Below are 27,838 nucleotides of genomic sequence, written 5' to 3' on the forward strand. Positions count from 1 at the left end.
AAGCTAATTCATTGACTGTTTCCTTAACACACTGCTACAACAGGACATGTATCTGGCCACGTTCACTCAGAACTGAACAACAGGACATGTATCTGACAACAGTACATATATCTGACAACAGGACATGTATCTGACAACAGGACATGTATCTGACCACGTTCACTCAGAACTGAACAACAGGACATGTATCTGACAACAGGACATATATCTGATAACAGTACATATATCTGACAACAGGACATGTATCTGACAACAGGACATGTATCTGACAACAGGACATGTATCTGACCACGTTCACTCAGAACTGAACAACAGGACATGTATCTGACAACAGGACATGTATCTGACAACAGGACATGTATCTGACAACAGGACATGTATCTGATAACAGGACATTTATCTGATAACAGTACATATATCTGATAACAGTACATATATCTGACAACAGGACATGTATCTGATAACAGGACATGTATCTGATAACAGTACATATATCTGATAACAGTACATGTATCTGACAACAGGACATGTATCTGATAACAGGACATGTATCTGATAACAGTACATGTATCTGACAACAGGACATATATCTGATACCAGGACATGTATCTGACCATGTTCACTCAGGACAGAACAGACGCTCTTCCTTGTGGACTTTGTCTTAAAGTTGTTACAGCTTAGGTTTGCAGCAAAGAATACAAGAGCTGATTTGAAGTCAGGTTTTGTTTTTTTTCCATCTTAAAGAATACATCATAAGGAAAGCTGAGAACTGATCCTGGATCTGCACTCTTGTTTCACACGAGTCGGAAAACACTGCAGAAAGTGACCTGAGCCAGATCGGCAGACTCTGCTGATGGGTCACGGTCTCCCTTCAGCTGGACTCACACACACACCTGCTCCTCAACTACTGGCCGTCGCTCCCAGAAATGGAAGCGTGTTCCTGTCCTGTTCTGGGCTCCAGAGACCAAAGTCAGATGAAGAATTCATCCAGCGATTCTGGAGGCTGTGTGCTGGCGTGCAGTGGTGTTGGTCTCTGTGCGGTGGGGTGTGGGGGACTCGTCTCCGTGAGGACACCCTCTCCACGTCCCCATGTCCTCTGTGGCTCTGGGAGGAAGCGTCTAAGGTCCCTGGCCAGCGTCTCGAGAGCAGGCGCAGACCACCGGGCCTGGGGGCCCACAGCACGTCCCGTGTCCACGTCCATCTCAGGCTCCTCCTCTCTGCCCAGCAGGAGGCGTGGCTCGGATGAATCGGCAGCTGCGGTTGGCTCGAGCGGGTTGATGGACAGCGTGGCCGGGCTGCTGCGCTGGGAGGAGTAGCAAGAGCTGGCGGGGGGGGTGCTACACGCACTGCCGGAGCCCACGCTGCCCCCACCGCACCCCCCAACACGGGGGCCGCACACCCCGTCCTGGGGCAGGTCCACTCTGGGCTTGCCCAGGGCACGCTCCTTCAGCTGGGCTAGCCTCCCTGCCGGAGAGGCCGGTTGGACGTGGGTGGGCACGGGGCACCTGAGCAGTGTGCGAGGGGGCAGGCCGGGGCAGTTCAGGGGCAGGCCGGGGCAGTTCAGGGGCAGGCTGGGGCAGTTCAGGGGGAAGGCTGAGGCCAGGAGGCGCTGAGGTTGCCCTCCTCCCTTAACCTGGTGGCAACAAACAATAAGACATTTTGACAAATTTCATGATCTTCTTTCATTAAATAATTTTTATTAAAAACATGTTTCGTTAAAACGTTTTTGTGTAAACTGTGCATATTGTCAGATTCCCACATCCTCCCAAAAGGGAAGCGAAGTTTATAATGCTTTATAATGCTTTATAATGTTTTATAATGCTTTATAATGCTTTATAATGCTTTGAGAATGTAAATTCAGTTCTCATACTTTTTTCACAAATTACTTCTTGTCCAAAGTCGCTGCCATAGTTACGGCTAAGCAGCCTCAGAAATGCTGTGGCAGGAAAAATGCATCACTGTTCTGTTTTTCTTGCCAAAGGCTATACTCTTCAGTGTGTGCTGTTGCTGAATACATTTGCCGTTGGGAATGTCAGTGTTTCCCCAGTGAATACAAATGTTCTTTTTTACTTTAATGTTAAAACAGGAGAACTGTGTCTTTTAAAATAACATCATAATATCACCACTATCACATAGTTAAACTACACCACCACCACATGGCTTAACTACACCACTATCACGTAGTTAAACTACACCACCATCACGTAGTTAAACTACACCACCACTATCACATAGTTAAACTACACTACCATTGCATAGTTAAACTACACCACCACCACATGGCTTAACTACACCACTATCACATAGTTAAACTACACCACCACCACATGGCTTAACTACACCACTATCACGTAGTTAAACTACACCACCATCACGTAGTTAAACTACACCACCACTATCACATAGTTAAACTACACTACCATTGCATAGTTAAACTACACCACCACCACATGGCTTAACTACACCACCATCACATAGTTAAACTACACTGCGTCCACATGGCTTAACTACACCACCATCACGTAGTTAAACTACACCACCACCACATGGCTTAACTACACCACTATCACGTAGTTAAACTACACCACCATCACGTAGTTAAACTACACCACCACTATCACATAGTTAAACTACACTACCATTGCATAGTTAAACTACACCACCACCACATGGCTTAACTACACCACTATCACATAGTTAAACTACACCACCGCCACATGGCTTAACTACAGCACCATCACATAGTTAAACTACACTGCGTCCACATGGCTTAACTACACCACCATCACGTAGTTAAACTACACCACCACCACATGGCTTAACTACACCACTATCACATAGCTAAACTACACCACCGCCACATGGCTTAACTACAGCACCATCACATAGTTAAACTACACTACGTCCACATGGCTTAACTACACCACCATCACGTAGTTAAACTACACCACCACCACATGGCTTAACTACACCACTATCACGTAGTTAAATTACACCACCGCCACATGGCTTAACAACATCACCATCACATAGATAAACTACACCACCACCACATGGCTTAACTACACCACCACTATCACATAGTTAAACTACACTACCATTGCATAGTTAAACTACACCACCATTACATAGTTAAACTACACCACCATCACGTAGTTAAACTACACCACCACCACATGGCTTAACTACACCACCACTATCACAGTTAAACTACACTACCATTGCATAGTTAAACTACACCACCACCACATGGCTTAACTACACCACTATCACATAGTTAAACTACACCACCGCCACATGGCTTAACTACAGCACCATCACATAGTTAAACTACACTGCGTCCACATGGCTTAACTACACCACCATCACGTAGTTAAACTACACCACCACCACATGGCTTAACTACACCACTATCACATAGCTAAACTACACCACCGCCACATGGCTTAACTACAGCACCATCACATAGTTAAACTACACTACGTCCACATGGCTTAACTACACCACCATCACGTAGTTAAACTACACCACCACCACATGGCTTAACTACACCACTATCACGTAGTTAAATTACACCACCGCCACATGGCTTAACATCACCATCACATAGATAAACTACACCACCATCACGTAGTTAAACTACACCACCACCACATGGCTTAACTACACCACCACTATCACATAGTTAAACTACACCATCGCCACATGGCTTAATTAAACCACACTCCACACATCCCTTCAAGAAGAGCAAGAACAATCTAGAAATGTGCAAATCAACATGTTCTGCCCCTGAGGGGTATAACCTGAACACTAACTGGGCACAAACCCTCACTGCAGTATCCTCAGTTGTGGGTTTGGAGCTCATCTCCTGGACCATGAAAGCCAATTATGAACGGCATTTTAAGTGGCTCTTTAGTAAATCAGAATGAATCCTTGGAGCACAGCACAGAACTATTTGATAGACCATCATCCAAGTGGTTGAGGTTTGCAGTGGAATATGTCTTGAAATGTACTTAAATACAAATATTTCATGCTTGGTGCAAAGTTTCCGTCTCTATGGTGGTCTAGCGTCTTCTGTGTGGACATGCTAGTCGATGCGATCCCAGGGAAACGTCCTCAAAGAGCATTCGCCCGTTTCTTTTCATCATGGAATGTGAGACGGACCGTGAATCAGCACCACGGCGGTCGCCCCGTCAGACGGACCGTGAATCAGCACCACGGCGGGCGCCCCGTCAGACGGACCGTGAGGCAGCACCTCGGCTGTTGCCCCTACAGACGGACCGTGTCGAGCCGTAATTCCAGCCGTGTGTCCCCATGCTCTCCCAGGGTTGCGTTTGGCAGCTTGACCCGGGACAGAAACCACAACAACTTCACATGGCAAACCATTTACCATAAATCCCGACTCGAGTGATTATTTACATCTCAGGAGAAAGGCCTCCGCTTTTCAACATGGTTTTATATTCACAAAAATAAGTTGGTGGGCCAAAGGTTTGAGGAAACTTTAGGGGCACAGTTTCTGCGGATTCGAGCAATAAGCAAATGATATACTCCTCAGCAATGCAGCCAGTTCCAGCCAGTTCTTTTAGCACGACTGCAACACTGAACCTTCCCGTTCAGTGGTCCCATGAGAACAGGCTACTTGTCACACAGCAATTATCATGCTGAAATACAGAGGTTGCAACAGATTTAGTGAATCACATAAAAAAGACGTGTCTGGCACAGACACACTGCAGGAACTTCACAAATGGAGGAAATGCTTTTTTTGGTTTTTCATATGACTATCTAATGTAGACCTGGAAGCAATTTTCTGACGCCTACCTGAAAAAGGATCTTGTTGCCATCCAGGTCCTCGGTCTGCCAGCGGGTGGCGCTGATGGGCGAGCAGGGGTTGGGCAACAGGGGTACCAGCTGTCCGATCTCGCCCACCCTGAACTGCAGCACGGCAGAGTGGCAGGGCTCGGCCCGGACGCCCGGGGGGAGCTGCTTCAGAGCCATCTGCACGCTGACGCCCCTGTCGGCGAACACCGTGAACCAGCAGAAACCTGCCTTCTGCTCCTCGGCCCGCCGACGCAGGATGGTCTCGTACAGCCGCACGGCGTCCTCGAAGTTATGGCAGCTGCTGTGGAGGGTGACCCGAACGGACTCGCCACCGCAGTGCACCGGCCGCACGGCCCACAGCGGCATCCCCACGCCCAGGCCGTAGAAGTCCCGGCCGGGCAGCAGGTAGGGCCGGGCCAGTGCGTCGGGCGGGCCCGCGTGGGCATCCCCCGCCCTGCCCTCGCTGTGGTGGTACTGCCAGGGCGGGCACTGGAAGAAGTCCAGGACCCGGAGGATGCGTTCCTCGCCGTAGGCCTCATGCAGGAAGAGAGTGACGGCAAGAGCTGGGTGCACGCTCGCGGGGCACGGAGGGCCACGTGTGCCCTCACGCAGCGGGCAGGCACGTTCCGACACGTGGAAGAGACGCAGGCCAGGACACACCCACTTGAGGAGGCGGTCCAGTGTGTGTTGGAGGAGCAGGGAGTCTCCGGGATTGGTCAGCAGATGCATGGTGACCTGTAGGGGCTCCTGATGTGCCATGTGGTCAACTAGTCACAGGTTAGGGCACCGAATACCCAGAAAGGGGGAAAGAAAGAAAGGGAGAAACTTCAGAATGTCCTGAAAGTCTTGAGACTTTGAGAGGTTTATATATAACACTTGTCCAATTTATAATAATAAAAATGCTTAGAAATTCTACTTACTGCTACTGCAAGATATTTTGCTGCAGTCTGATCTATAAGCAAATAAACAAGAGTTAAGCAAACATACAAATATCATATTTCCTTGGTCTCCCACTACCTTTTAGAAAGGACAAACTCTTGAGTTCCCCATCACTTACCTTTACTAAAGACTTGTTAAAATCATTCAATCCAGTAATGCACGCAGTTCAAAGCCAAAGGGTCGACATATTTCTATGGTTTAATTCATTCAGCGCGGCGGACACCCCCTTCACCCCCATGTCGGTTTAAAATCACAAGTATTTATGCGTATGTCCACATACAAACGAGGAGAGGTTCCGTGACCTGCGTTTTCAACTGGAGAACTGAACCGTAATCCTTAATCCTCATGAACTAATGCCATTGTTCCCTCTCTCAGGACCCGGGCGGGATGTTCAACGCTAGACGTTTGGACTCAGAAACTCACAAGTCAGAAACTTTTCATTATTTTGCTGTTCGTCCTGTTAAAGCTCGCCGTATCGGGACCAAATCCCACTTCAGTATGAACGCTGTATGCGCGCTTATAGCGCTTCACAGCCAAACGTGTTTTTATCCACCGACCACTTGGATACCGCAAACAAACGAGCGGCGACGTGGTTTTGGGTATCGACCCAAACGGTTAGCGTCCCAGGCTAACTTACCCTGCAGTCTCCGCTCCAGAGTCCGCGTACTCATCGTCCACTCGGTTAGGGAACAAATACGATTTCCGCAACATAATCCCAATATTTCATCTACGCGGCCGTCAAAATAAAAAAATTGCTATCAAGTGACGCACGAACTTTCCATAGCGGAGTAACGGTGTAACCGGCGCTTATACCAACCGGTTCTGCTGATTTGGGCTCTAATTCATCTCAGTTAAAGAAGAATCGGTTGTTATTGCCGAAGGAAAGTAGAAAAAAAGCTCAAATAAATAAAACTTATAAGCGTCGCCAATAGGCTACGCGACGCAAAACCTACATCAGGGCTCCGAAAAGTAGCGAGTACAGTACCTAGACGGAGAAACGTTACCCCCAGTCCCCCCGGCTGTCACCCCCCCCCCGGGTAAAACAAAGGGCCCCAGAGCCGAGAAGATTTACAAGGACAAGACAAGTTGCATACAGTGACCATGCCCCTAATAGCAGGCACTAATACGAGAGACAAAAACACTAACCACTTGCTGTTTAATATTCTACGTTTCATATAAAAGTGTGAATACGCCGAATTACTTAAACATGCAAGACGTAAACGCCTCTTATTATGACATAACGCAAAAGATGACTCAAAGCAGCAAATCGATTTATTTTCTCCTTTTTCTACATTTAATAATGCTGAAAACAAGGCCCTGTACAGTCCACGTCAGTGAGTACAATAACAATTATTTTACAATTTTTACACATTGAGACATGATGCTCCTGAAGTTCCTTCTTTTGCTGAAAAAAAAGAAAAAAAAAGGAAAAACAAAACAAATAAGCAAACCACCCCAGACTCCCTCTTATGAAACTGTCAGAAGGACCCTACAAAAATGTAATATTCATTCATTTTACATTTGGCCATGCCAAATAAGAAAAAAAAGTTAAAATGAAGAGATGACCAAACCACTTCTATAACCCTCCAAAGAGCTATTCCACCCCTCTTCAGAAATGCATGCTCTGAAGCTACTACGGCTCACTGATATCCAACAACAGCAACCTCCATTTTAAAATCTTCTGCAGGCAGTCAGGAGTATGAAACAACCTGTACAACCAACGTGGTGGCAGAGACTACAAACACGGATACACCAGCATTGGAAGGGGAAGAAAAAAGCGTGAACAAACACAAATAAATCTAATAAGTAGGCGCATTTCCTTGAGACCTGCCTGGTCTTCAGAAGCCATCCCAGACCGCAGAATCAACAGTCTTCTTTTATTTGGGCACTTCTGTTGTAATTCTATGTCAGGTTTTCAGGCTTCAGTGCGACTCTACCACAGTTCTCTCACAGAGACGGTCATCTCGTCTACAGGCCCAGAGCTGAATCTGATCCAGCTCCACGGGGTGCTCTGGAAGGCTTTCGTGTGAATCGCTAAGAACTATCTCGAACGAGTCCGTACGGAAGATTAAAGGTTAACTTCTCAGCTTTCCCCGGTAGCAATAAAAAAAAGGAAAAAAAAAGAAAAACAAAAAATAAAGCACCACCAACAGCCTCCCAGTTCCTCCCAGTTCATGCGCATGACCAAGTCCCCAGAATAATGCTCTCCCGCCAGATTTCATTAGAAATTCACGCCACGTTTACGCTACGTAAGTGTACACTTTGCGGTCTTCTGGCGTTCTTGCCAAGTATTCCCTCTCGATCAGTCCTTCAATGCGTTTCTTAATGATCACAGGACTAGGGAGGAACCGTGCTCGTAACTGCTGCGTCACCTGGAGAGAGAGGACGAGAAAGAGCTTTACCAAACGGAGTGCAACTCACACCTCTGAGCACAGGGTGAGACGTCACAGAACAGACCCATACCTCTGAGCACAGGCTGAGATTTGGTTCTTTATACAATTATGATTTATCAAATAATAATCTATACAAGAAATAACAAATGTGAGTTTGCACGAGCGGTGGTTCCTGAGGCGGTTATGTGACACCCAGCTTCAGACAGGGTTTAGCCTGACTATCCTTCACACAAACCTGTTTGTGCCAGCAGGAGCAAAGAATGGATCTGACTGCCAATACAAAGCACTTCTGCAAGTGGCTCTGGAGAAGAGCGCCCACTAGTGGTTTAAATGTGAACGTACCTCTGCAACTAGCACGTTGTGCTGCATCTTCTTCCTAGACTTCATGATGCGGACGATTGCTGCCTCGATCTCGTGTTTCCTGTCATCGTCCACTTTCTGTCGGGTCTCTCTTCTCTCGGGGTCCGACTCACCTTGTTTAGCAGCAACTGGGGTGAAACGGCAGAAACACACGGGGTGAGACAGAGACAGACAGCAGAAACACACTTGAGGAGACAGAGACATATGATCCAGCACCTGTCTGGATCTTCACTCTGTGCAGTTTGGAGGTGAACTGGTCGTTGACGGTGAACACGTGTCCGTTCTCCATCTCCTTGCTCTTGGGCTCCTTGGTGAGCACCCTCTGTGTGGGCTTCCCGCACGCCAGCGACTGCAGCGCCCGCACCAGCTCCCGCTCGGGGATGTCCGTCTCCTGCTGGATCTCCTGCGTACATTTAAAGAGAAAGCACACGAACAGAGGATGGCGGAGTCTGTCCTAAACGGGCAGCACCGGTGGAGGCATGACAGAACGCTACCTCAAAGGTGCACTTCTCGCGGTTGTTGAAGAGCATGAGGATGGTCATCTGGAAGGTGGACACCTGGAGAATGTGCTTCCGCGTGTTGGAGCCGGTCACCTGAGCTCCGCCCACACCCACCTCAGACCCGTCCTCCTGGGGAGGGAGGAGAAGGTGAGGAAACAGGACAGAACGCAGGGCCAGACTTAGTTCTGACACGTTTGCCAGGATTGGTTTGCTTTTTGTGAGTGGTCTGAAGATGCTCAAGCTGTGATTGGCTAGCACAGTCACCGATACCTTTTTGATTGGCCCATAAAAGGTGGCGTTGAGATCCGCTGAGCCCATGTGGTGCTGCAGTGTGAGCTGCCGGCCACTGTGCTTGGCCAAATAAAACCTGTAGAGCAAGAGGGACTTGATACCCTACATAGAACTACATTCCCCAGAATTCTTAGGGTCTTACTCAGCTATTTTGACTTGTAAACATCTGGTTTGCAGTAACTGAGAAAACTGGCTTTTTCAGGATTGGATTACACACCTTCTAAAGACCTCAAACGCGTGCCTTGGTGAAGGGGGGATGTTGCATTTGGGAGTGGCTGACTGTGTGGGCCAGTAGCCGGTGGTCAACACCCTCACAGTGAGGTCAACGCCACCCAGTGACACCTAGAAAACAAAACAAAAAAAGAACACGGATAATTAATCAGTAGCCATCCGACAATCCTCCGATTAACAAATCCCACGGCAACCAGCCCAGAACTGCCTGCAGTGTGTCTATGTGGCTCGTGTGTGTGTGTGTGTGGACCAGGCTGGGTGTGGTGTGTCTCACCCCTGTGGTCTGCAGGTGTTGGCGAAACTCGTCCATGGTTGTGTTGGAGATGCTCATGTCTCGGAACATGCCTTCTAGTTTGGACGTGAACTGACAGCCACACTCTGTCTGCACACGGGACACAGGCAGAGAGACAAGTCAGACGCTGCAGGCATGGGGGCGGGGCATGGGGCGGGGCACGGGGGCGTATAGACGTATAGAACAGCAGCTCTGTCCATATAAACTGGACTCAATACTCTGGAATAAGGCCATTAGGGCAGCACAGTGTGTGTATCGCTTCACTGTGTCGCTGTAGCAGTGCTGGTCTTTGTAATACTGATATGGCTGTAAAAGTCAAAGGACCCCATCAGTCACATTTTTGCTATTGTTTACTTCAATCCTACTGTGGGTGTTATGATGAATCACAGTTGTCTCATGATCAATGTGAATCGCTTCCTTCTAAACACTGCAGACCAGTCTTTAACCGTCTCACTGAGGATTCACCATTGTTTTAGTATTTTGATAAGCAATTGCAACTTATCTGCTAGCTGATATTTCTGTCAATATCATGCTCTCTACCCTTTTCGGTGCTTATAACTTAATCTCAACACTACATATGACCCTCCAGGCCTCTAGAGGGCAGTAAAGCATGTCAAGGAAGTGACACTAGAGCTCACCTTCAGCTTGGAGATCATGTTCTTCTCAGAGTCGTCGGAGACGCTCTTGTTGGTAAGGAGCCTCCTGGCCAGGTGCTGTTTGTAGTAGCGCTCAAACACGTCCTTCTCCTGCATGAAGCGGAACAGCACCATGGCCTTGTCCAGGATGGACTCCACCTCCTGCTCCGTCAGCTACAGTAGGGAGAAAAGATAGAGACAGAGACACAGGGAGAGGGAGACAGAGGAGGAGGGAGAGAGAGACAGAGATAAGATTGAGAGGAGAAGAACAAACTTAGACTTTGTTAATACCTTCAACTAAATTCAACTAAATAAAAACACTCAATCTTGATTGCATAACCATGCACATCTGATCCTAATCAGACTTCTCCAGTTATCTGATCATTTAGGTCAGGTAAACAGAACATGCTGAATTCTTAGATCATCGGATTAAGGTCCTGAGAAATCTGACGAGGATTCCGACAAGCTGAGCTGGATTTTCCCTCAGTAATCGATTTCTTAGCACACGTATCCCATTACTCTGATGTCTTTTGGCTTTCTCGGTCTCTGCATGCACGCAGATAAATGGTAGCGCTGTCCCAGAAGAGGCGAGCAGAGTTAAACACAGAACCCACAGCAAGGTGACCAATCACGTTTGGGGAGAGTCTGCAATGTAGTCCATGCTGGAGGAACAGAAGGGCAGCTGTGTGCTCCAGTCCACAAACCAACACCAAGATCTAGATCTGCCGCTACAGTGGATGTGTTTACACAAAGCCACACAAGAAGACTTGACGTTCACTTCACTTCCTTCTGAGAGATTATTGGCTGGTCTCCAAGAAGAAACTCTATGATTGGCTGGCTCATATAAATCTGGAGTTTTCACCCATTATCTGATTACCCACGTGCATGTAAATAATTAGATCGGGTTACTTACAAAACCAGATTTTCTGCAGTTATCGGATTATTGAGTGTATGTAAATGCACTCCTAGTCACCAATGTGTGACTATGGGCATGTATTCATCTGAAGCAGCTGAGTGACTCAGTATGGAGTCACCAACACCGTTTTCTGTTCGAGGACACGCCGATGAAGAGATCCAGAATACGCACTCACCCCTTTCACACCTTTCTTTAGTTTGTCATCGATGAAGAGGGAGAGGTACTCAGGTGAACGAGGGTTCAGATTGAGGAAGTACTCAAAGTCTCCAGCTATAGTCTGCTTGAACAAGCGGTCATTACTGAAGGACTCCTGAAGAAAGCGATCGAAGCGTGACTTCAGATCCAGCAGACCCTGAGAAACAGAGACAACACGCTCAGAGGACACCGGACATCTGAGGATACAGGACCGGAGTAGCGGAGTGAGGCGGCCGGCGCCGGTACCTGGATGTAGTCGACTGGGTTCTTGCCTTCTCCCTCCTCAGACACCAGAGCCTTACCCTGCTCACGCAGGTAGGAGCTCATACACTCACACATCGTCTTCAGACCGTTGGGAACCCTGCTGAACAGCTTATACATACATGCCAGGTCTACACACACACACACACATACACACACACACACAAACACAGATGGAGATAACTGTAATACCACAGCAGAACTATTTCTTTAACATTGTCACTGTTCTGTCCTTTTTCCATTTAAGAAACATACCGCACCACAGCAACTAATCGTCTCTGAAAAACAAACTGACAGAACTGAGCAACAGGGAGTTTATTACAGGCCTGTGAAACACCCCCCCCCCCCCCCCCCCCCCCCAGACGGCTGCACCCACACCACCACCAGGGGGAGTACCTTCTGTCTTGCCGTTCTTCAGCATGTGTACGAGGCCCGAGTTCTCCATCTCCACGATGGTCTTCATGTGCCTGGAGATCAGCTCTCGCTCCACCACCTTCACGATGGGCTCCTCCGTCGACTTGTCCAGGCAGTGCATGACCCGCTCGATCTCCTCGTTGATCCGCGCCTCCACCTTCTTTATGTACACGCTGGCGCTGTTCTCCGCCAGGAACTTCTGACTCTCCATCTGAGTGCGTGGAACACAAAATGGCCGTCAGGCTATCGGCAGAGAAGACACGGCTCTCCCGTAGCTCCACACACACTCCCATCTGACCACCGCTGACACACACGTGCTGCCGCTAGATACACCTCCACAGACCTGGAAGAACTCTGCAGACATTTCTAAGAAGGGGGCCTCAAAGTCCTCTTCATAGACAGACCGACCTTCAAGGCCCAGGATCATCAACATCTGGCAAGCATTGCGTATGGCCCCTCTAATAAATGAAGCAAAAACAAAACGGTCGTTAAAGTTCAGCTGGTACTCCGATGTGTTGCTTCGACAAACGCAGTGGAGAGTTACTCCAAAACAGATAAAAACTTAAACCAAAGACGGACGTTCCAGAAGGGAAGAAAAAGCGTTTCATTTGAATAAGCAAATAGGTAAACGAGGTTTCCGCAGATGGCCACACCTGTCCAGACAGCCATACCTGTCCACAACCTCGCCCTTCCTCTCCCTGGCGATCATGTCCAACAGCGTCTGCCTCAGGTGATCCCGGATACAGCCGTACCGGACCACCTGGTCCCGGAAGATGATGAGCCCTAGATTATAGACGTTTTCCACATTGTTCTGCTGCACATACACTCGGTCCTGTGAGGAGAGAGAAAGTGTGTGAGTGGGAGTGTGTGCGTCTGTCCGTGAGTGAGTGAGTGAGTGTACGCATGGAAGAGAACTGTCATGATCACATGACCAAACAACAGGTCATCCCAGTCATGCAGGTATTCACAGCAACCCACCATGTACATCAGAATATCCCGAATCATCACCATGGCTGTCTGGTGGTCGTTCCAGGCTTGGTTTAAAGTCTGTAGGAAGTTGTTATTCAAGGAATTCAGCACATCTTCCCGTACCTTTGAGACACAAAGGCAATGGCGATCAAAACACACGGTACACCCCAAAACACACACACACACAACTGCTGCTCACGAACCTACAGGGTGACAGAAGAAGCTTGTGCAAATCTGCATTTTAGGGCTGCGACGTCAGCACGTCTTTTACAGCTGATCAGGCAGGTCCACGGTACCTGCAGAACGGTGCTCTGAGCCCCGCCACACAGCCTCTCTCACAGTACAGCGCCTAGGCTGTGTCGGCCAATCAGATCTCTTACTTTGTTGATTAGGTGCTCTGTGACGACCTCCCGCAGGCCCGTGTAGAGCTTCTCGCCATGCTTGTGAAGCACCATGGTGTAGGCGTTCCTGTACAGCTCCTCAAAGCTCAGACCGCTGTTGTTCTTACGCTGGATCTCCTGGATGGCGTTCTTCAGGAGGTCCCAGATGTTGTTCACGTACTTTTCGTCCATTGTCATCTGGACAGAGAGGAGAGAGGGAAGAGCATAGAAAGTAAAGGGATTGAGCAAGAAAGAGACAAACAGAAAGATAGAGCGAGAGACAGGAACAAAGAGGAGAGAGAATGGCAAGATATTTAAATAATCAAATTACTCCAAACAAAGAAATGACCCAACTTAAAGCACAAAACTACAAAAAAAAACATTATTCAACCCAATAGTTATTCACCCTAAAATTTCACAACTCTAAGTACCTGGCAAAAGAATACATGACCTGCTCCCAAAAAAGTCAACAACAGGCCAAAACAGGTCAATCAAGCACACACCACTGAATGAGAATGCGAGTGTGACACTTACGTAGTAATGCCACAGTCTTTTCAGTATTTTACAGCTGGGTTGTTCATGTATACCACTTTATTGCAGGGAACTTACACAACTGCAATATTTTCATACTATTAGTATGACACAAAAACAAGTTGATCTTCAGAATCAATGTACTGTGATAAGCACTATTTACACTACTTAATTTACACATTAGTTTAGTTTGCTAACATTTTGACGTTAGCAAACACTATTGCTAAGTGATGTTCAAAAGATGAGGCCTGAGAAATTACCACCTTAACCCAGGGTTTACACGGACTCACTGAAACAGCCTGTTACCCTGTTACAGTGTGCCCAATTTCTTTGAAAAGATCTAGACACATCGTGAGACTAAATGTCTCAAACAACTACAGTGTAATAATGCAAAACAATACAGAAAGTCATCATAAAAAGTATCCCACATCCTATTAAATGTTCAACCGTAGGCCATAAAACAGTAAACGCAAGATGACACAGTGCACATTTGTACGTAGCTGTCAATCTTTATCAAGCAGTAACTGCAAATACTTTATGACTTCGAATCTGGGCTGCAGATCTGATAGGACAACTCCCTAGACATATACCTTCGTACAAGCTTTAGCTTTAACCCAAACCAGATACTCCTATTCTAGTCGTCAGAACAGCCCCTCTCCCCACCGGACCTGGTGGGCAATTATTGTTTTAGGTTTCAAAGTTGCATGTTGGAGCTGATCTTGGGGAAGAGGTACACGCCCAGGAGTTACGGGTCACCCAGGACGTTTAGTGACTTCCAGCCTGCCGAACTGTGCCAAAGCCAGGACTAGCAGAACTGGGACAAACTGGCAGCCAATGGGTTCAGATCAAAACAAATACATTTCCTTCAGCTGATCCACTGTGAACACGTACGCAGTACCAATATTACAGCTCAATCTGTCAAACCATTGAGCTCTTAGATTCTCCTCTAGTTATTCACTTTATGGTCAATTCACCACAACAGCTCTTGACAAAATGAATACTGAGAACATTATCTGGCAAAATATATACATTCTAAACTTTCTTATTAAACATGAATGGTTTGGACAGAAATACAAACGTTAATTGTAACTTTATGATACCCATATAAATAAAACTCTTTAACCTACAAGATGTTTAGCTAACAGCGCAGGTAAATAGCTAACCAGCTAGCTAGCTAGCTAACCAACTAATCAGGCATTCGGTTCTAATGAAACTATCGACCTTAACGTTAACACACGCACAATTACTTAATGTACAATTTTCTGCGATCCACTATAAGACAATTGATCCGTATTAGAACTCACTGAGATATATTAATCTAAGTTAACCGTCAGCTAGCCAACGTTAGCCAGAAGTCTACGAACTGCGCACGTTAGCACGCCAGCTAGCCGCGCGAGCGCGCAGCCCAACGGCCGCCTGGCTCGCGGAGTTTCGACCCCGTCACGGCGGCTCGAGCGCGCGGCGCGCGGGGCCAGGGTCGTTCTTCCCGCTTAAACCAGGAGGAACTTTCCCCGTGACCTTCTGGCAGAAACACAGGGCAGTTAAAACCGGCCGGACGTGCCAGGTTAGCTCGCCGTGTAGCCGGGCAGCCCGTTTGTTGTCAACTTGACATAAAACAAACCCCGGGGTTGCCACACGTACAGGCGACTAAACACATCACCCGGTCGAGAGCCATACTGAAATAAAAGAAAAAAAAAAAAACTCTTGGGTTCGTGACAACGTTTAAATGCCCCCAGATAACAGCACCACAGGCCTCCCAAATGTCCCGAGCGCACCGCCGCTCGAGTGCAGGCCTCGCCGGCCTGCCCGCTCACGTCGCCGCGCAGCACTCACAGGAAAAGCTCGTATCCTCATCTTCGTGTCCTTTTTGGTGCCGCCTTTGCTGAGATTTGACATGTTTGGCTACCACCCCAGCGGTCTCTGCGCTCACATGAAAGTCTTCTCCTGGGGGAGGAGGGGGAGAAAAAGAGGCGAGGGGATCAGTTGGTGGAGGCTACGAGCCTCCGGTTGACCTTCTTTGATAGTCTGAAGATCCCTTACTCGGGACTTGTTGACAACCAGCGGGCTGTTTCGTTCTGCTACCCTCGACTGTCCAATGATGGCGGACGAACAAGTCTCACTCTCAGCAAACCACGCGAGAAGATTGTTGAACTTCATGGCTCCACGCACCGACACCTCGCAGTAAAACTGCCATCCAAACGCACCGAGAGCCGGTTGCAGAAGGAGCAGGCGTTATTGACCAGACGCTTACATGTCACTGTTGGTACTCTTCAGATGCGTACGCAGCCTATTCAAGTAAAACGAGTCAGATAAGTAGCTGAGTATGCATGTTTTAGGTAAAAAATAGAAACAAATGTATCTATTTTTCATAATTTTCACTAACTTTTCACAGTTAAGTTTATTTATGCGTGCTCAGAACATTATTTGCACACTTTGAACGTGTTCATCCTGACCTGTAAACATGCCTTATTCGTGGTGCTCACTGTAAAAGTGGATGTCCAGATGGATGTGACATTGCCAGCGACTCCTACCTGAGATTCTAGATTTACATTTACATTTACGGCATTTAGCAGACGCTCTTATCCAGAGCGACTTACAAAAGTGTTGTACATCTACATAGGAGGGCCTGGAATTAATACTATAACTTCACAACTATATTAGAAATATAAATATGGACTTCTACTAGCTGGGCCGCCCAGTGGAGGATGGGTTCCCTTTTGAGTCTTGGTCCTCCTGAGGTTTTTTCCTCATCCCTGCCATAATAGGGAGTTTTTCCTTGACACTGTTGCCCCTGGCTTGATCATTAAGGATCTGGACCTATCTGCTTGTAAATCCGCTTTGTGGTACAGCAGAGTGGCGCAGCGGAAGCGTGCTGGGCCCATAACCCAGAGGTCGATGGATCGAAACCATCCTCTGCTAGCTTTTTGGGTGGTAATGGTCTGGTGGTAAGGAACTGGCACCACAGCCTCCTAGTAATCAATAGGTTCAAGAATTTATTGTCATGTGCACAGCAAAAACGGGTAGTTACACTGTACAATGACATTCTTACTGGTGTTCCTCTATTCATCAGCCAGTCACCTAGTGTGTGTGTGTGTGTGTGTGTGTGTGTGTGTGTGTGTGTGTGTGTGTGTGTGTGTGTGTGTGTGTGTGTGTGTGTGTGTGTGTGTGTGTTCTAACTGCACAGATGGGTAAAAGTGGAGGACAAATTTCCATTGCAGTGAAATATCACAATTGACAAAATATGCTATATAAATAAATCTGACTTTGACTTTAAAAGCTACGTGCAGCGCCAGGTCACTGTTGTTTTTCTTAGTCATCTGTGAAATGATGAGGTAGAAATGCAACAGTAAGGCTCAACGTGACAGAGCTCGTAACGTAGTGCCGTCACCATCAACTCACCATCGGTTCAAATGAACTAGGCCCTATGTGAATTACTTTTCCCAGTGTATAACCGAAAAGATAGTCAAAAGACTTAAGAAACGGATCGAAATTACCTTTCTAATTTAGTCGGATTTTAATAAATATACCTGGCACAAATTATAGGCTAGGATAAGGTTTTCTATTTGTGCCATTAATTCGACACATTGGGCTGATTTCTCTATACTTTGTAAACGACTTTAATTAAATGTACACTGTACACTGTTCTATTTACTCCAGGAACAAGTAAAAATATTTCGTCGTTTTTGTCGCTTATTTTTTGTTGTTTATCGCGCGATATTGTGTTCTTTGAAGCTGCACGTGGGACTCTGTTAACTTGATATAGCTAACACTCATGAAATATCAAATAAAATTAAAGTTACTCTGTAAGTTTTCAAGAAAAACAAACAAACAAAACCTCTAAAACAAATGCAGAGAAATGGTAAGATTTGTTCCATATTTATCCCGAATCTTGTTAATAGTATTAATAATAGTTTCTTAAATGTTATACGAAAAAATAGGAACATATTATTTGAATAATTAAGTATGATACAATCTAATATTAAACGACATTGTTATCTCTTTGTGTTATGTTTTGGTCACGCTTGGTTATGTTTAGTTCAGTAGGTACATATTGCAAATTCAACTGAAATATGTCTGGGGAATTCTGTCAAATGTTTTAGTCATTGAACATAGATCGCATTATCATCCAGTATATCGACATTATATACTCTAAAGTTAGCAGTATGGTTTTATCAATACATGTTTGTAGTCACTTGTGATGGATACATGGAGAACACATGGAATTAAATAGGCTGAATACACTTCGCCACCATCCTGACTGACGACGTCAATTACACTCATTCTCCAAGAGGTGGCGGTAACGGACATAGAACAGATTTTTCAATGCGTACAGACGCTCCTTTCTGCACCGAGTGCACGTAGTTGGTGGGATGATTTTAATTGATGTTTTCGTAGAGAAGAACCAGGTGTTCGAGATACCTTCATGACGTTTGACGTGTACAAAGACGATGTCACCACGCGACCCGTAGCAGAGGTTGGGAGTCTCTTGGGAGAAGCATGTTTCTGTTGTTCACCTATAGCTCTTCAGAACTGTAAAATAACTATTCACGTTCATTTGAGTTCTGCGTTATCGTCTAAGAAAATATCGATGTATTTAAATGTAACTATATCCTAACCTAACTGGAACGTTATGCTAAAAACAAAAACTACCTAGGCGTCATATCAAGTGCCTCCTATGACAAAACATGTTTAAAAGTTTATTTAAAATGTAGATGTGGAAGCTAATTCAGTACTTGATCTCTGTAAGCGAGCATTCTACGTCTGTGTGATGGAGGAAACGCCTGTGAATTCATGGAAAATTAATATTCGCTTGTCTGTATCTAGAGGAGAATTTTTATGGCCTTGTTTGGAAATGTATTTGGACGTAAGATGCCTCTCCTGATATTGAAGAATTAATGTTTAGTGCATTAGCAACATGTTATATGAAACAAGCCATATGAACTTTGATCTTGAAAAGTTATGACACAAATGCACATGTTCAAATTTGTTCAAACGTAGGATATGACATAATTTGTGTAATATGTGCATAAGAACAGTTATGCTTTCCGAAATGTAGTTATAGCCCTAGTTTAAATGTATCTGATCAAATGATGGTGACTTTTGTTTTTTTTTTTATCCATTTCAGAGTTCATCCATCCATCCATCCATCTACTTAGGTGTGTATTTTAAAAAATGAAAACACGTGGCACTAAGTGTCACGAGAACCATAACGGCAGAAAAATAAACTCTTTAAAAAAGTTAATGTTGCAAAAAATAGTCAGTGCTGAAAGCTACTGAGAATCAGCATACAGTAATCCAGCATGCAAACAGCACCTTTAAATTAACCCCTTACCCTCTGGGCTTAGTATTCGGTTATTCATTTAACCACCATGGAAGTGATATTACAGTTACACGAGAATGTAAGGGGTTAGGAGAATGGAGTCCGTCATTCGATATAGCCTACTGCCCTGATTGCAGTAATGGAAATATGTGGACATCCAGCCATTCATTTGGAGAATGTTTCATAACCTCAGACCCAAGTGGGAGAATCAGAGTGGAACAGAGCCCGTCGTCTGCCTTCCACACTGCTGCAGACTCGTTCATTTTTAACGAAGGCAGGTCACTCTCTGAAGCTCTGGTGCGCGTGATTGACGTCTGGGGCTCCTGTGTGGCGCTTTGAAGAACAGACCCGAAAAACACTCCAAAAGAAACAGAAGAAACATTTGAAGTTTAGACACATTTTTAGAGTGAACTTTGTCGCAGTTTACCGATTCATTGTAGCCATTGTTGACTAATTTTCTGAATCAAAATACTCAAAAACAGTGTATTATACAAATTACATCAAAACACTATGATGATTGAATACTATAACATTAAATACTGCGATCAGATAAAATACTTGCAGCTGTACCAAGAAAGTTGAGTAATCAGGCCTAGAGTGGCTCAGTAGCGCGCGACTCCGCACACCTCGCGCGAACCATGCGCGAGCGGCAGAAGCGTTTGTACTTGTCGCGTCACAACTTTCCAAGTTTAGTAAATGATATATTACAACATATACGTTTCTCCCCCCCGCCAAAAACGTACACAAAGCCCAAGAAAACGTTAAAGGCTTCACTCAACGCCCCTGGAGTCGTCCCGACAGGCACGACGCGGATCAAGTTTAACGAACGAACCCGACTCATTCGGAAGGTACGACTTTAGTTTTTTTTAATGATTGATTGTTAAAAATGTTGATAAATTAAATATTCAGCCGGCTAAACCTTAAATGTAAACACGTACCGCACAATGATATATGATGAAAATTCACGCATTGTTTTAAACCTGCGTCTGCATACTATATTTCACATCGGTACGTTGTATTGTATATAAAAAAAAAATTAAAAAAATGTGCCATAAGCCCGGCTGTTTGACGGAATGAACGTTACGCATGAACCCATCCTCCATTTCTTATCCTATGTCTCCATCTAGCGGTTGTTTGGCAGAATTTATTCAAAAAGATATCTGAGAATGGTTTTTTAAAATCATTTTACATACACGCGAAGTACGATTAAAATAAACATAATATTGTCATTCTTCCATTACAGAGCAACATAGTCTATAGTCATCTGACAAAAGGCTAAAACTATAATTTAAAAGTGTTATTGTCCAATTGCATGTTTTGAATTTGTGTTTCAATCCTAAATTTTGATTAAATTAAATTATTAAATTCTGATTTGTAAATTTATTTAAATGATAAGTTACCTTTAGTATTTTATTCTGACTATTCCTCAACACTTTCTACAACAAGAACCACTGAATCCCCACGTTTTACAAGCTGTGCGACTTTTGAATGAAAGTTTGTCATTACCAACTTACTGTCCTGATTCTCCACATCAAAACGAGTCGTTACATGAGAGTCCAGAAGTATATGAGAATGTACGTCCTGAACAAAATGATGCTTTACACGAACTCAATCAATGTCTTCTATTCATATTCTCAAAATAATTATATTGGATGTGAAAGGATTGTCAAGAAAAGGCCATTCAAAAAATTTGGAGGAGATTCACAAGACGTATCCGGTTTATGGGCTACAACTGTCACATTCTTTGTCAAGCCACATGACGAAGAGACAACGCCAGAAGTTCTTACCTGGGCCAAATGGAATTAGAACTGGACTATCGATCCAAGGTGTTGTTTTCAAATGAAATTAGATTTTGCGTTTCATTTAAAAATCAAGGTCTGGAGGAAGAATGGAGAGACATTACGTCCAAAATTTCATCATGAGTATTTGCGTAACAGCGGTACTTTATTAAACTTAATTTTACTTTAATATCTTACATATGCCTCTCTTCATTTATTCAATAATGATTCCAGTAATATCATGCCCGTTTTATTCAATTAAACAAAATGCATTTTCCTCCTAATGATAATCAGAAAACGTCTGCACTTACATTTTTTTGATTATTAGAAAATAATTGTACTACAAATTGCACTAGTTGTAGTGGCCTTGACAAACACGTTCTCAGTCCCGTTTTCTTTTCAGTCTATGCGTGTGCACGTGGATTTAGGTTCTTAACGGGAACTGGAATTTGAGGGGCACTTTAACTGAATGCAGATGAACATTTGTAGCACCTTCTCGTCCTCTGTACGTTTCAAAGTTACGCCCATAATTTATAGGCATAAGCTATATGCAAATATTAACAAATACACGAGGCCATGCAGCACGGAGAATGTCCTGTAACTTGAACGTACACCAACCACATAATAGGAAATGAATTTATTATGCTGATAAATTGCTTTGTCGCAAGAGAAGAAGTCAATGCGATGTGTGAACTAACTGTAATTACATTAAATGACCACAAGAGGGAGGCAGATTCATATGTATGAACATAAACTCTCCAACCAAAGCAACGAGTTCACGACTGGCGTGTGCGGTTGGAGCATTTTAAAAACAAATTTTTGCTTTTCACAACCAATTCCGTAATCATATTTTCTAGAAGAAAGAAATCATGTTCCTTCACCAGAGTGAGTCTAAAAGCACAAGTTCATTTTCATTTTTATCATTCCTGATGCACTTCAGAGTATCAAAATATATGTGCACAAATCTACTCAAATATAAACAAGTAAAAATATAGTTATATGTAAATATTATAAGCTACAATATAAGGTACACGTAAGTAAGTAAGTAAAATTTTATTTATAGAGCACCTCTCAAGATAAAAATCACAAGGTGCTTTACAGGATAAAAGAGAAAAAACAATAGTAAAACAATATCTATATGTATATAAAAATATAAGAAAAAAACTAAACAAATGCAAGCCTAAAAAGATACATTTTTAACATTTTTTTAAAAGACATCACCGAATCTGCAGTTCTTATAGGCAAAGGAATAGAGTTCCAGAGACGGGGAGATGCTGTTGCAAACGCTCTATCACCTTTAGTTTTCAATCTTGTGCGTGGTATGGCCAGTAAAAATTTATCACCTGATCTCACAGACCTAGGGGGAGTATACTCATGCAATAGTTCACTGATGTAACTTGGGGCTTGACCATGTAAACTTTTGTATGTCAGGACCAGAATCTTGTATTGTATTCTTAATTTAATGGGGAGCCAGTGCAGTTGTGTGAGTAAAGGTGTAACATGACAGTATTTTGATGATTTAGTTAGAAGCCTTGCAGCAGCATTCTGAACAACCTGGAGACGCTCTAGGGAGTTATTACTAATACCTGTATATAAAGAATTACAATAATGCAACCGAGAGGAGATGAAAGCATGGATAGCAATTTCAAGCTCAGAACGAGACACAATGGGACTTAGTTTAGCCAGGTTAACTGATAGAAACAAGAGTGAACCAGAGATTTGATGTGAGTATCTAAGGAGAGTGCCGAATCAAAAGTTACTCCAAGGTTCCTAATAGCAGGATTAGCCAATTTGCCAAGGGGGCCAAGAGCTTCCATTATCTTGGGTATGAATCTGTCGGGGGCACATACTAGGACTTCAGACTTTTCCTCATTTAGCTGTAAAAAATTATCTGCCATCCAACTTTTGATAGAAGCTAAACAACTAATCAGCAACTGTATCTTAGAGAATACACATGTGCACATGTGTATATGTAATGATCCTCATGAGATTGAATTGCAAGTTGCTTTTAATAAAAAAGAACATGCTTAGGCATAATAAAAAATAAACAGATGTGCTTACATGCACTTTAAAGTATACAAGATATAGTGTTAAATGTAAATAACTTTAAATCCAGAAACTATATTTTACTGTCTGTATGACTTATAGCCTGTACATCAGGGGTACTCAACTGGCGGACCGCGGTCCGGATCCGGACCCGAACGCAGTCCTGTCCGGACCCAATCTCATTCCTGATTAACTGGATACGGACCAAAACAAAACCGTAACATTTATTTCAGGGCTATTGAAAAAACACTCCGTCACGAGTGTTACGTTTGCCACCCCCGCTCAACAACTTACGTTCGCCACCCACGGGCTACAAGCCTGGTTGACGCTTCGCGAGCGGCGCGAGGGTCCGCGCGGCTGTCGGTTCGCGAGGTCGTGCACCTCTCGAATTTTGTAACTTCGCGCGCGCCGCGCTTCAGCGCAAGGAACAAAGTCACGTTTTCAGGGTTCATACACCTTTACAAGGTGGAATTCAAGCACTTGTACGTCACTTTCAAGGTCCATTTCAATATTTCCCAGCATGTTAAACATAATTAAGTTAAATATTTATACATATACTCGAAATAATTCGCTTTTTATCACATTATTTAATGGTTGTTTATTTTAAAAATGCCCAATCTTCACGTCTTCACGTTCTCATGTTTCGTCCTGGAATGACAAGAGGCTCGTATTTGTTAACCTAATACAAGAGAACTATTCAGTCAGACAGATATTTGTTGTGAAACCAAGTAGTTACAATTTCAAGCATTTTAAAGTACTTTAACCTAAATTCCAGCACTAAATTCCAGCAAAATCCCCCCCCCTCCCCCCCCGGACCTCAGGTCACAGGTATCTGCCAAAATTGGACCGCGGACAAATTTAGTTGAGTACGCCTGCTGTACGTCTCCCACAACAAACACACACACACCCAGTGTCAGGGCTGGCTCGGATTCCACACCATCTACCTCCACTAGGGGCACCCGAGTCAGCCCTAGACTACATCCACGCAATCAGCAATGATCCGTCTCACCTGTTGCCATGGCTTTTTAAGGAAGCTTTTGGAGAGGGATAATTGCTGATTCGTTTTGGTTATGCCGGTACGTTCTCAGCCCTTTCTCTTGTCTCATTCTCAAGTTAAAGGTGTCTCGCCACCTTATTCTTTCTCTCTCCCTCTCTCTTGTTCTCTCACTTATTCGAGTCTCTGTCTCCTGCGCTGCTTTCTAGCCAATCTCAAGTTTTCCTCCTTCTGTTTCTCTTCCTATCCGTTATTCATTTATTTTGGGAAGGTTTTGTTTTGTTGCGGCATTTTTGCCAGTAGCCAGATTCTTCTCCTGGTGTTCTTATTTCGGTTTTACGCGACGAGTTTTTTCCGCGTCCTTGTAGTTGCCTTTATCATTTTTTCCACCCTCTCGCTACGAGTGAGTTTTGCTTTTCATGCGTCAGTCTTCCGCGTTGTTTTTGTTTCCTTTTTCTACCGAGTATCTACGGTTTAGTTTCATTTTGCGCGTTGTTTTCCAGCGTCGTTTTGTGTTGGTGTTTTTGCCACACTGTGTGTGTATGCATTAACTCCACATTTACTATTCTCGCATATTATTGTGCCAGACCGAGCCGGCACTTGGGTCCGCCTCTCAAGTATATTCACGCGGTGGTTACGTCACCTTACCCGCCGCCTTACACCCAGAGTGGTGACATCACTCCAGGCATTCCTGTGCATGTCTGCCTATGAGACACAATATAACCAGTTTGCTCTTTGAGACCAGTCCGCACGTGGGTTGATTATCCAGTCTGCGCACCAGTTTCCCAGTGCTGCTGAGTTATTCTCACTAACGGCCCTGCATGCTGTGACTTGAACTACAGTAACCTCGCAGCTAATTATGTACACATGTCCTATTTATTTATTTCTTTGCTTATTTGTTCTTCGACTGTATGAAGATGACAAAAATGCCATCAAGCCCAGTAATGTATTTCTTCCTGGACGTAAACCCATGTCTCCAGCTGATTTAAAGCCCAACTCCTGTTGGCCTTGTTAATGAGGCTAATGGCATCTGGATCTGCTCTTACGGTCTCTGCTTGGAGACATGGCCAGGGTTGCCTCCTAGACACTCTACTGACAAACACACAGGCCTTCCCACCTGAGACATACACAAAATGGACCCTGACCGATTGGCACAGTGGGATGAAAACACAGTAGACTTGGAACAGGGTCTACAGCAGGACAGAACACGTACATGTGAGAAGGCCCTGTTCACAGCATCCGAGTTCCCTAACCCTAACCCGAGTTCATAAAACACCCCGCAGACCCAGTATACAGAGCAAAGAACGATCTGTTCTGGACACGGATAGCACAGTGAAAGATATACAGGTAAAGAAAGAAAGAAATAAACAAGTCAGGTGCTACATCCTAGAGGTTTTCACATTCAAATGACTGAGAATTCTTCCTCAATGTTATTAGCTTCTACTCTGCAGGGATTTTGGGCTTTGATGTAGCCCAAAAGCATGAGCAGACACACACAGCCAGGTCTCACAGCATCACGTGCTCACCGTCACCGTCTTTGTCATTATTGCTATGTGTGCGAGCCCAATTTTACGATGGACCAAATGTAATTCCTACAGGCTGCGTAGGAAGCCATACAATAAATAAATAAATAAAAACAAAAATAAAAGCCCTCCAGACCTGCCCATGGTGTACCCTGCCTTCGCCCGGAGATGCTGGGATTGGCTCCAGCCTCCAGCCTCCCCATGACCCCGACTAGTGGGATTAAGCGGTTCAGATAATGGATGGATGGAAAAGCCCTCCAATAGTCATCTCACCCCTCGAGTATATTTTTCAGCTCTCATGAGCTTATCCAACTTTAAACTATTCTGTTTGACTGACAGACCCCAGGAGAGATAACGCTTCTTTCTCCCGCGGATTTTCATTAAAACAGCAAACATGTTTTCTTCAATTAATTAAAAAACGCCACAACCGCAAAGTAAAATCACTTGCTACATTACTAGATCAAACAAAAAGTTATTTTTTTCTGATTTGTCAGACCTGGAGCATTCTAGTCCCATTCTATGGCCAGGATGCTGGTAGTTTAATAGTGTTTTATGCAGTTCGGGTTCAATACGTTAAAACTGCTCGCAATATATTCTTCCATTACACGTAGGCCTATCGCTAAATGTCCCACTCGCGACTACAATTAAAGCCCACTTGTTTGGTCCACAGCCCAAATGATATCCATTCTCAACACTGCATTAACAGTTGCCATGGCAATGTCGGAGCGGTGGATGCTGAGCTAGCTCAAGATCGTCAGGCCCAGCAGTCTCTGTGGGTTGAGAGTGGGACCGAATGATTCTATAACGCTTTAACTAAATAATGCATAATTGAAACAAACGAAAAGGCAAGAAGGTGACCTCAGTGACCTCAGCCGGCCAGACACCACCAACCATTGCAGAGGTTCAGAGGTCTGGCTCTCGGCATGATGGCTGACTAAACACTGCTACAGGAAAACAGCAAGGCTGTATGGGTAAACGGGTTGGTTTACAATAGGCCTTCCAAGAGCTAAAGTGGCAGGGCCTTCCAAGCGGGCTTTCTACTTGGTCATCCACTGATGTGCAATGCCTCATTTCAAGGTGAACAACACCAAATGTGGAATCACGTTTGTGTTACTGCATTAGCTAATTAAATGTTTTACATTTACGTTTATTTAAAAAACTTAATAAATCACATTGCTTAATGTGCTTTGATTGGCAAGATTACGTTGATTGACGTTGAATAACAAAATGACGTTGATTGACAGGATAACGTTGATTGATGTTGATTGACAGGATGGCGGGTGATTGACAGCGTCACGTGATTGGGGGTGGGGTGGGGGAGGGGTTATTTTTGTAGGCTAAGGTCGTAAATCATTTTGATGGAAGGAGACCCCTATAACTCTTTCCAGTTTGATGTAATAAAAGGATCACAAAAAAGACACAGGATTTACACAAAAACTACTCAAGTTACACAAATTACTCAAGTTATCCCTCCTAGCTTAGCCATAGCTGTTTCTTTAGAAAATATAACGATCTGTTTTTGAGTACTTATTTTTGCTCCTTAAAAATCTTGACGTCATACAGTCAAGCTCTGTTCATCACCAGGTAAATCACAGCACACTGGGAGCTAGATCCGAGGAGCGCACGCCCACTCCGCTGAGCCCGTCAGACACGCCCCCAGTCAGACACGCCCCCAGTCAGACACGCGCCCAGTCAGATACGCCCCCGTCAGCCCAGCCGCTGCTTTTCAAGATTTCAAGATTAGATTTCTTCTTTTGGAAAAGAGTCTTTATTGTCATTATACCTGAGTATAATCAAATTTAGTTTGCAGTGATGAAATAGCAACCACCTAATGGTGTAAAAGTACACTTTTCATTATTTAGATATTCCTTTTTTCTTCAAACCAGGAAAACTATAAGAACAGTTCACAGAGTGATTTTACATCTGAACAGTTCCCAGTGTGATTTTACATCTGAACAGTTCCCAGTGTGAGTTTATGTCTGTGTTCTTGGTGTTGTTTAGTAGTTTCCCTGCACTGGAGAGCATCAGCACTCATATATACAAGAATAACAA

At 44.6% G+C, this 27,838-nt stretch overlaps 2 protein-coding genes and 1 non-coding gene across 7 annotated transcripts; 1 reads left to right on the forward strand and 2 right to left on the reverse strand.

Annotated features, from left to right (window-relative positions):
- Nucleotides 1-15: 15 nt before the first annotated feature.
- Nucleotides 16-6,746, reverse strand: fam124b (family with sequence similarity 124B). Of its 3 annotated transcripts, none has more exons than XM_076982068.1 (4): nucleotides 6,395-6,746; nucleotides 5,739-5,770; nucleotides 4,819-5,585; nucleotides 16-1,633 (listed from the first exon to the last, which is right to left on the reverse strand). In XM_076982068.1, exons 1-4 carry the CDS (start codon nucleotides 6,466-6,468, stop codon nucleotides 971-973), a joined length of 1,536 nt encoding a protein of 511 aa, XP_076838183.1. In that variant the 5' UTR covers nucleotides 6,469-6,746; the 3' UTR covers nucleotides 16-970. The 3 variants fall into 3 exon arrangements, with proteins under 3 accessions (XP_076838183.1, XP_076838184.1, XP_076838185.1); XM_076982069.1 differs by lacking the exon at nucleotides 6,395-6,746 and adding an exon at nucleotides 5,876-6,383; XM_076982070.1 differs by having other exon boundaries at nucleotides 1,538-4,661.
- Nucleotides 6,747-7,007: 261 nt separating this feature from the next.
- cul3b (cullin 3b) lies at nucleotides 7,008-16,322 on the reverse strand. Of its 3 annotated transcripts, XM_076981369.1 has the most exons (17): nucleotides 16,166-16,322; nucleotides 15,959-16,069; nucleotides 13,595-13,792; nucleotides 13,224-13,337; nucleotides 12,917-13,077; nucleotides 12,589-12,703; nucleotides 12,228-12,456; nucleotides 11,817-11,962; nucleotides 11,551-11,727; nucleotides 10,463-10,633; nucleotides 9,807-9,914; nucleotides 9,519-9,643; nucleotides 9,281-9,377; nucleotides 9,005-9,139; nucleotides 8,727-8,913; nucleotides 8,493-8,638; nucleotides 7,008-8,129 (listed from the first exon to the last, which is right to left on the reverse strand). In XM_076981369.1, exons 2-17 carry the CDS (start codon nucleotides 16,019-16,021, stop codon nucleotides 7,998-8,000), a joined length of 2,304 nt encoding a protein of 767 aa, XP_076837484.1. In that variant the 5' UTR covers nucleotides 16,022-16,069; nucleotides 16,166-16,322; the 3' UTR covers nucleotides 7,008-7,997. The 3 variants fall into 3 exon arrangements, with proteins under 3 accessions (XP_076837484.1, XP_076837483.1, XP_076837485.1); XM_076981368.1 differs by having other exon boundaries at nucleotides 15,959-16,320; XM_076981370.1 differs by lacking the exons at nucleotides 15,959-16,069; nucleotides 16,166-16,322 and adding an exon at nucleotides 15,430-15,552.
- Nucleotides 16,323-16,972: 650 nt separating this feature from the next.
- Nucleotides 16,973-17,044, forward strand: trnam-cau (transfer RNA methionine (anticodon CAU)). The gene has a single exon. It is a non-coding gene; the product is annotated as a tRNA-Met (tRNA).
- Nucleotides 17,045-27,838: the final 10,794 nt, after the last annotated feature.

The sequence above is a fragment of the Brachyhypopomus gauderio genome, chromosome 19 (assembly GCF_052324685.1).
Source record: "Brachyhypopomus gauderio isolate BG-103 chromosome 19, BGAUD_0.2, whole genome shotgun sequence".
Classification (NCBI taxonomy): Eukaryota; Metazoa; Chordata; class Actinopteri; order Gymnotiformes; family Hypopomidae; genus Brachyhypopomus; species Brachyhypopomus gauderio.

Bases quoted from the DNA above. Each gene is read 5' to 3' on its own strand.
- fam124b (XM_076982068.1), bottom strand. From the start codon at position 6,468: ATGTTGCGGAAATCGTATTTGTTCCCTAACCGAGTGGACGATGAGTAC. The intron at 5,771-6,394 runs GTAAGTTAGCCT...ATTTGCTTATAG, and splicing joins TCTGGAGCGGAGACTGCAGG to ATCAGACTGCAGCAAAATAT. The intron at 5,586-5,738 runs GTAAGTAGAATT...ACCTGTGACTAG, and splicing joins CAAAATATCTTGCAGTAGCA to TTGACCACATGGCACATCAG.
- cul3b (XM_076981369.1), bottom strand. From the start codon at position 16,021: ATGTCAAATCTCAGCAAAGGCGGCACCAAAAAGGACACGAAGATGAGG. The intron at 13,338-13,594 runs GTAAGAGATCTG...TGTGTCTCAAAG, and splicing joins CAGAGCACCTAATCAACAAA to GTACGGGAAGATGTGCTGAA. The intron at 8,914-9,004 runs GTAGCGTTCTGT...AAATGTACGCAG, and splicing joins GCGAGAAGTGCACCTTTGAG to GAGATCCAGCAGGAGACGGA.